This window comes from Egretta garzetta, unplaced genomic scaffold, assembly GCF_000687185.1.
Source record: "Egretta garzetta isolate BGI_Z169 unplaced genomic scaffold, ASM68718v1 scaffold101, whole genome shotgun sequence".
NCBI lineage: Eukaryota > Metazoa > Chordata > Aves > Pelecaniformes > Ardeidae > Egretta > Egretta garzetta.
Window position 1 is genome coordinate 1,155,688 of NW_009258666.1, and position 8,930 is coordinate 1,164,617.

General features: G+C 44.7%; 1 protein-coding gene across 1 annotated transcript; it reads right to left on the reverse strand.

Moving 5' to 3' along the window:
• Positions 1–3,931: 3,931 nt before the first annotated feature.
• Positions 3,932–4,885, reverse strand: LOC104134961 (non-compact myelin associated protein). The gene is made up of 3 exons (XM_009648565.1): positions 4,801–4,885; positions 4,585–4,669; positions 3,932–4,073 (listed from the first exon to the last, which is right to left on the reverse strand). The coding sequence occupies exons 1-3, from the start codon at positions 4,883–4,885 to the stop codon at positions 3,932–3,934; spliced, it is 312 nt and encodes a 103-aa protein (XP_009646860.1).
• Positions 4,886–8,930: the final 4,045 nt, after the last annotated feature.

Here is an 8,930-nt window from a genome sequence, read left to right on the forward strand (position 1 = left end):
GAGGGGCCGTGACCGCGATGGCGGCCCAGGCCTCTGTGGCCCGGTGGTGCTGGCCTAGCACATGAGCACCGCAGGGGGTGCGTGTTCACCGCTCTGCCCGCTCAGTAAGCGCAGCGGGCTGCGTTCAGTTACCCCGCTGCAAGCTGCCACGAGCAGCCTGGCCCTCCAGCCCTTGACGGGCAAACCGGCGTGCGTCTTGGGCCGGCGGAACCTGCGTGTGGCCCGCTGCCGGCTGAAAGAGATGTGAGAGGAAGGGAGAGTAAGGTCACAGTTCACTGGGCTTCATACAGACTTATCCAAATAAACAGCCTGGGTTTAATCTAAAAGAAGCATGTATGTCCTTTAAAAAGGAAATACTATGTGCCTTTAAATGAAATCAGGCTATACTTAAAGTGCACCAGCTGATTCTTGCTTTATCAGCAGTCATTAGTAAATGTCACACGTGAGAGACACACGGTTTTACGGATGTCTTTTCGGAAAATGAATTGGTTCAGGGAGTCAGGAAAAGACCCAAAGAACATTCTTAGATTTTACCTGCTTTGCCTTCCAATGATCAAACCTTTGCATTTTGCACAGCCAAACTTGGAATAGCGTTCAACTCTGCTACTTAACGTTCCTGGCACCATGGAGTAAGGGGAAGGAGGTCTGCGCTGGGGGTGCGGGTAGCTTCTGAAATTTATTAAAGTTGGCAACTGAACTTGGAATCGCTTTATGGTTTTGTCTGTTGAGAAACACGAGTTGCAGCCTGTTAGATGGGAGCAGGACACTAGGTGGGGCTGCGTGCTCTCTGCTGAAACAAGCTGGGTGACGGATCCAGAAGGGGTGAGAGCTGACTTGCAGAAGTTTTGGGAAATGGGGCTCGCCTAGAAGTGAAAAATCGAAAGATTTTACTGGTGCAGTTGCATCAGTAAATTGCCAACTGTGAGCCTGAAGGATCCAACCTGCTGAAGCTGTAAATTCTAGGAGACTTTTAGAAGCAACAAAAAAACCCAAACAACTAATTCTTGTAAGACCCGCTGCAGACCAACTACTGAGTATTTCCCTTAGAAAAAAAATATAGCACTATTTCATTATGCAGCCTGCAGACTGAATATTCTCATTGTCGCTGCTGAATACAGCCCTGCTGGTGTTCTGTAAAGGGAGAAACTTCAAGAACAAAGTAAGAAACGGGAAAGGTTGCTTGTATCACACCGCTGAGCAAAAAGGCGCTCGGAGGCATTGTGTATTAATTGTATTAATTTGCAGAGCTTCACGTATAATCTCTAATGAGTTTGTGTGCATCAGTTAATGCATTACGCTTACATTGCCTGTTCGCTCCAAAGGCTTACATGCTCTGGGTTTTCTTTAATAGACCAATTTGCAGTATCAGCTTTCGGTTGTATTGGGTTTTTTGGGTTTTTTTAACGAGCAGGTTTACCTGATGGCAAGTCTGGACGCAAAAGTAGCTGAAGTGGGATTTTTCAAAAAAGCGGGGGTTTGAAAGTGGAAGCCGGGTGCCTAGACAGGGCAGGCTGAATCAGCGCCGAAGCAGCTGCTATTACAGGACAAGGACAGCGTGGGATTGTTCCTGGAAAACTGCTAAATCCACAGCAAATTATACCAGCGTTCTGGTGGTAGTGCAGTGGAAATACAGTGATTTTTGTTTCGTAAGAAGGTGATTTTGCTTGGTCAGCATTAGCTCTGGATTTTGCTGACAGGAGTCAGAACGGACTGGGGGGGCTTCCCGGGCTTTGCCAATATATGGCAAATTTTACTGGCAAAACAGCACGCTTTGAGTCTTTCAGATTGAGCAATGCTGGTGTGGTTAAGGCAGTAATTCTCCTGCCCATCATCGTAATTCTACCAATCTAGAATTCCTTCTAGTAGCACCGCTTATTCTGCTTCAGTGAAGCAAAGTGAACTTCATTGTTTTCAAAGTCTGTAAATAGAAAGTAAACAACAATTTGTAGAAGTAGGTCTGGCTAGTAACATTAAAAAATAACAGTAAGATGGGGATTATTTTTTCTAAAGATCTTGATTTTGATACGGGCAGAACATGCTCAGAAAAGATCCTCAGCTGTCCAGAAATAGGAACAGGAGGCCAACTCCTTTACATTTTTAGAAAAAAATTTGAATTGGCACCTGCAGTCCCTTCTGAATGATTCTATCAATCATTCTTGCCACAAAATATCAGTCAGAGAACTAGGATAAGTAAAATATTTACAACAAGATTTAGAAACTTCACAAACAGCTGTCTTAATATTTAGTTTGGAATTCAAACTGTGCTCCAGTTTCATACAAAAAAAAATAAATTGTGAAGTAATTGAATTTCGTTTCTGCACAAAAATACCAGTCAGTAAAAATGACCTGTTCAAGCGATGCATTCACATCTTGGAAAAAAAATATATCCACATATCACTCCAGTCCCTCATTGCTTAAGTCTGGGAACTGGTCAGCTTTGTTTTGGCACTGCACAATTTAAGGATGTAACTACTGGCAACGTGGGCAGTATTGGGGAGAACAGCGAGTGAAGCAAAAAAGCTTTAAAGCGGAGGCTCTCTGGGATCAGTTCAGTTACACGACAGCAACTTCTTTCTCTACAGCTCCCAAAAAGGAGTTCACACACCCTGCTATGTTTTACAAAGGTCTACAAACGGGCTGCAGCCCCTAATGGCCGCAGTCGCTTAGAGCCAACCGCTGGCAGGGCCTCGGTGCAAGACACACATAAAGCAATAAATCTGGAGGACAACGTTCCCGCTGTATTCGCTTCACGCTCTGCCCAGCCGTTCACGTGAGTGGTTCCGTAAAATTTAACATGTGTGTGTTGAAGAGCGGAGCTGTTTCTCAGTGCCTCATGTACTTCTATTTAAGACAAGGTTTAACTCCTCAACCTTCTTTCTAATCCTTCCCATCTGTCCTGCCAGCCAGAGTTTCAGGGCTGCTTCGATCCGCACACTTGAGACAATCAGCCACCAAATGTCGGACAATGATGCTGTGTGTTCACACTCAGTGGGCTGTGAGTATCCTTGAGAATTTCTTTGTTGCATTACTGTACGCCCACAATCACCACACTTGCAAAACAGCGTCACTTTCGGTTATTTTCTAGAATAAAAAAAATGATAAAAATAGTTCAAGCCTAGGCTGCATTAGAGAACAAAGCTTTTCAGGGTGTGAGTTGCACACAGTAGCTGTACAAAGCCTCGCTGCCTGCCCATGCTTACTTTTTCAATTAAAGAACATCTCCGATTTTGTAGAAGACAAAACATTCTAATGCAACTCCAGTAATGAACCTAAAGCAATTCTTGGCGTGAGAGCGAAAACCCTTAGAAGTTGAGTTCATTTGGAAATGGACAGGTTACCAAGTTTATAGAAATATTTTAAAAATACTTAAAAATAAAAAGTAACCTTTTTGTCTAAAACCATACATATGTGGCATTCGAAACGCGAAAGACGGGCAAAGATAAATGCAATTCTGATACTTCCTGTACTATCCATCATGTATAAAACAGACTACAAACCTGTTTCACATAAATCGTAACGAACCCAGGTTCAACCCGAGTTGTAGCTTGCACGTCCAAATTTTAATTCCTGTTTATCATCAGTCATTGCCGAAGAGAAAAACTCTCCAAGTACGCAAAAGCTCCACAAAATACAAGTGTGCATCTTTGCTTCCAACGAATGGCCTTGGTTTAGTCGGTCTCTCCATACCCAGAAGGCTCACTGTGTTTCCGATGATTTGTATGCCTCCACCAGTTGATTTCAGTCATACAAAAAGTGTCCAGCCCTTTTATTTTTCCACCCAAAGAGAGAATGCAGGATTAATTACAATCTATAGCCAAAAATAACAGCTCGTTGCTATTCCAAACGCAACGTCGCTTGGCTGAGGAGTCCCAGTTCCGTGTAAATAAGAATTCCATCTCTTTTCTCTCTCGGGGAGGATGGGCGTTCCCAGTTATCTGTTCTGCATGTGGATATCCACAGGTATGAACGTCACCGTGGGATGCTGAGACATGCTGTTGCTGTTCTGCCCTAAAGCGGGTGGCATTGCTTTTGTGGTGGGTTTGGGTTCCAGCTCCCGCTTCACTCTCATGCGTCTGCAAAGGTAAAAATGAAATTGTCACCAGAGCTGGCATGTGTTGTGGGGTCTCCCATGGTAAGTATTGGGAAGGTTCCCATGGAAGCAGGTTACATTGAACAGCTCAAGAGAAGTCAATACAAGCCAGGATTTCATCCCCAGGATACTAAATACCAAGCCAGCACTTCTCCAGCGTCTAAGTCTAACCCAATGCCCTGGAAAGTGAGAAATTGAGCTGCTCTCTGGCAGCCTCCATGCACACAGCAGACCTTTCCTCTGTCAACAGGAGTCCCTACATAGAGCTTCCATCAAGCATCCTCCATCAAGAACCTCTTTCTGCTTTCCTAGCAGTTCAATCACGGAACGCTGACGGTGAGATTTGGGACGCTTCAATCAAGCACGTTATAGTTTAGATTCTACTAGGAATTTTCAGCAACAAATATTGAAATGGTCTTAGATGAGAGCCCACCCAACCGTCACCTTGGTTCATCTTGTCTCTCCCTCAAGAAGCATAGAACTTGGCCACATACCTGTTATATGTTTTCAATATGAGCAGAACCACTGTAAAAATAATAATGACTCCTACTACAATGGCAGCAACTATTGCTCCAGAACCTAGCAGGGAAGCAGAAAGGAAAAAAAAAAAAGTCTTATTTACACAGTTGTCATTGTACTGTTTGAAGTTTGCTAAGTTCAAGGTCCACTTAAATAAAAAAAAAAAGCCACCACCCCACTACTTTTCTTACTTTGATAGAGACTTTGTTCTTGAGACTTCGTGGTCTCATTTACTGAGGACTGAGTATTATCGATCAGCGGGGTGGCTGTCGTCATCTTGATTCGGCTACAAAATTAAAAAGAAGAGTGAGTTTATAAAATAACCAACCAAACTTGACAGCGCAGTTCACTGACCATTCGGCCACAAGCCATTAAAGATTCCAAGCTCGCCAAGTGCAGGCTCGCTGAACTGGGGTTCTTAATATTTTCTTAGTGGTGAAAATCTGGCCCTGATGAAGTCAATGGAAATTTTCCTACAAACTAGTCTTCAGCAATTTTCCTTATGATATATGCCGCTTGGTATTAATAGGATAAAATAAGATATAAACACAATAACGCATTGTTACCTATATAGTATTGCTGTTATACAAGTGTTTGGATAAACATCTATTTTAAATGCTTTAGTATTTTCTAGATTATCATGTCAGGTGGATATTCAGATCACTGAGCAAGTCAGCATGAACAGTCACACAGACATATTACTCTTCAAGGGAGGAAAAAAAGTCAGCACAGAAAGGTTTAAAAACTCCTTTATAGGATAGAATTTAAAGTAGCTTCATTCATCTAACATGGAGAAGAAAAACCGTTTAACCTCCTAACTTGAAGCTCCGAAAGTTAGGTGACAAACAACGGCTATAAAAGTGACAGATAAAAAATATTGCGATGTGACGAGGACAGATCGTTGATGTGAGTTCAGCCCAGCACCTTGCTCACACCAGTGTCATTTCAGGTCGATCCTTGGAAGAGGACAAGCCTGCAAGCAGACGGCTGAAAATATGCCTGCTCCTGCATTTTGGTAGGATAAAATCGTAGATCTAGAAAGAGCAGCCTGCATGTTTACTGATTTTAAAAGCGTTTTCAAAATGTTTTCTAAATGTGACCAGTAACCTTAGCCGTTAAAAGACTCCTTCAGCCTGAGAAGGGTGCGAATACCACTTCAAACAGACCTCTGAAACCATTTCAGCTCCCGGCTTCAGAGAGCTAATACCCTCAAACTATCCACCAAAAATTAAATTATTCTTCAACACTTGATACTGGCATCGAGTTTACCATTTCAGATGCCACCCGGTACACAGCCCCGCCAGGACTCTGCTCTCCTCTGCTATCCTCCACTGGGATACTGTGCATCTGTGGCACATTCTTAGGAGCTTTGATTTTACGGAGCACAAAATAGAGAATAACCAGAAAATGACTGAGTGGATAGAAATCAATCAGTAATAAAGCAAAGTGCCAATGTAAAAGGCAGCCTCCCGTCCCTTCGCTTCCCCCTTGTTGAGGCTTTCCTAAAGGTTCCTGCAAAGTAGCATCCATCAGACAAAACGCCTGTAGTGACAGGGTACAGATTTGGGAGGCAAGGACACGGCTCGGATTGCTCGTGGCAGGCAGGGCGTTGCGTTGGGGCAGGGAGGCCAGGAGCTGGGACAACACACGATGTGTGCTTGGGAGGCTCCTCCAGTGGGTATGCGAGGAATGAGAGAAATCAGCAACCAGCGGGAAGGGAACCCGTCCACGTCCGCGTGGGTATGAAGGATGCGAATTGCAAGGTCGATTCATCAAGTACTTTGATCCTCTTAAGAAGGTTGGGTTGTTTGTTTTTTTTTTTTCTTTAGAAAAAAATAACTGTCTTGAGTCTGTAACTGGGTCATTCTCCTCTGACTGAATGATTCCTTTGTTTAGCCCGGGCCAAGTTAATGCAGCAACATGATCACCAACTGTAGTCATAGATCTTTCCACGCTGAAAGACATATTTTGTGTTTAGAGTTTGCCCAGCCTTATTGTGTAGCACAGGGAAAGGACTTGCACGCACCTTGGAGGGACCTGTGAGAGGCACCGACGCTCGGGTAACAGCGCTGCCTCCATCTGTTTCCCCGCTCATCCATTTGAAACCAGGTCGGTGAAGGTTTGTACCCTTGACAAGCAGAGGCTGAAGAGCCTCTCCATCTCACTGCAGGCTGGGGAAAGCTGGGCAAGTATTTTGACTACAGACATAATTCAGAAAAAGCCACATCCAGCTTTTACCTTGTTGCTCCTGATTAGGAGAGCACAAATTCCAGATATACAAAGTGTTTTTCTCCTCCTCTGACTACTAAAATAAAAACCCCAAATAAAGACCGAGTATTTTGATATTAAGCCATGTAATAGTCATACTCACTGACTTCCACCTGGTTCAAACCACCTTGGTAATGGTGAGCTATTTGTGCATGAGTCACCTATCACCGAAGAATTTTTATTGTTGCCGGCGAAGCCGCCTGTTTACAGAAAGGACGAATTTATCCAACAGGGTGGAGCAATCTCAGATGCAATCTGAAAAATCCTTTTTTTTTTTCTGCATTGTGTAGCAAGTAAAGAGGTCCAAGGTCTGTATCTCAGGCCAGGGTGGGAGGCACCAGTCCTTAGTTTTGCCGTTTTACCTAGAGCAAGCCTGAGCTCCATTCCTCCCCCCTCAAACAGCAGAGTTCTGCCTGAACCAGGCCTGCGCTGCGAGACTCAAGGACCCAGCAAAGTCCATGGGAACCTACTGGTTTTGGGGTATTACAGGCTAGATCCTACTCCCTTTAGAAAAACATATGGAAAATCAGGAGCGCTCAATAAAAGCGGAGAAGAAATGGACTTTGATACCGCAATCACAGGACATTCTTTCTTTATGACACAGGGCGTGCACATCCCCTGAGCACGCACACCTGCCTGGGGTTTTGAGAGCCACTAATTCACTCGTAGTTCTCAAGATTGGGGGTAGGGGCACAGGCTCCTGGTTATTTTTGCATCCCCCGTATTATAGAGCTGGAAATGTTTCTATAAAGTTAAGCTTCGGGCGCGTTTCCATTTAAAACACCTTTGCAGATTACAGCCTATAGGGTTGTTTTGGCAAGTGGTAGCAATGCTCCCATTTATCCAGCCTTCCTGCCTCCCCCTGCCCTGCCGAATTTCCAGCTGAATGGCCTCTCATTTATGGCGAGGTGGGGATCAGAGCTCATCTGTCAAGCGGCTCCTCCAGCACCTGGGGGGTGATGGGGAGCAGGGGGGCTTGGTTTGAGTTTTCCAAACTTTGAGAGCCAATTCCCTGCCAGGGAAGGCAGGTGCTGGTGAGGAAGGGACACAAATTCAGCGCTTTGCCACCCAAAAAAAGCTTGTCTTCACATCAGGCTGTGTCGCAGGCTTTAAACTGGACACAAAATCAGCTATTGAGTCTCCAGCAGTAATATATTCTGATTTTGGCCTCTCGATTAGAGAATGAATTCATCCTTTCAACTGCACTGCTGCACACGTATTTTCATATTACATTGTGGCCAAACACAGGCTGAAAAGCCGGTGATTTTTTTCACTCCTTACTTATCCAGGTCTAAGGAAGGACACTGAGCTCTGCTGCTCTGGGACTTGATTTCCTTGCCCAAAATGTCAGCAGGGCAGATGCTTAAATTACAAAAAACCCACTAAAGTCTGGTTTCCTTGATAATCTGGTTTTCTTTCTCAGCATACTGGCCACGACAGCTGCTGGGACAGGGAATTTCCTCTAGAATATTTAGAAATAGATTGGAATTTGGGCTAGTCTCTTCCCTCAGGCCCTCTTGCAGATGTAAATAAGCAGTGCCACGTGAGAACCACCTTACACGATCAAAAGGCCACCGAGAGCTGAACTTAAATGAACATTACCAGGGTGCTGGAGCTGTGTGAGGAGAGGCAAATTATCAGAGGCATAAAGCATTAATTCCTATAAACAAATGCTAAGATGTCATTGAAGAAGCCCAAGAGGCAGTCAGATAGAGTCATAGAATCACGTTGGTTGGAAAAGACCTTTGAGATCATCGAGTACAACCTTTAACCTAACCCTGCCATCCCACCACTAAACCCTGGCCCTAAGCACCTCATCTATCCTTCTTTTAAACACCTCCGGGGATGAGGACTCTACCACCTCCCTGGGCAGCCCATTCCAGAGCCTGACAACCCTTCCGGTGAAGAAGTTTTTCCTAATGTCTAGCCTAAACCAGCTGTGGCGCAGCTTCAAACCATTCCCCCTCGTCCTATCATCTGTCACCAGGGAGAAGAGGCCGCCCCCCACCTCCCTACAGCCTCCTGTCAGGTAGTTGTAGAGGTGATCAGGTCT

Bases quoted from the DNA above. Each gene is read 5' to 3' on its own strand.
- LOC104134961 (XM_009648565.1), bottom strand. From the start codon at position 4,885: ATGACGACAGCCACCCCGCTGATCGATAATACTCAGTCCTCAGTAAAT. The intron at 4,670-4,800 runs GTAAGAAAAGTA...CTTCCCTGCTAG, and splicing joins AGAACAAAGTCTCTATCAAA to GTTCTGGAGCAATAGTTGCT. The intron at 4,074-4,584 runs GTATGTGGCCAA...TTACCTTTGCAG, and splicing joins ATATTGAAAACATATAACAG to ACGCATGAGAGTGAAGCGGG.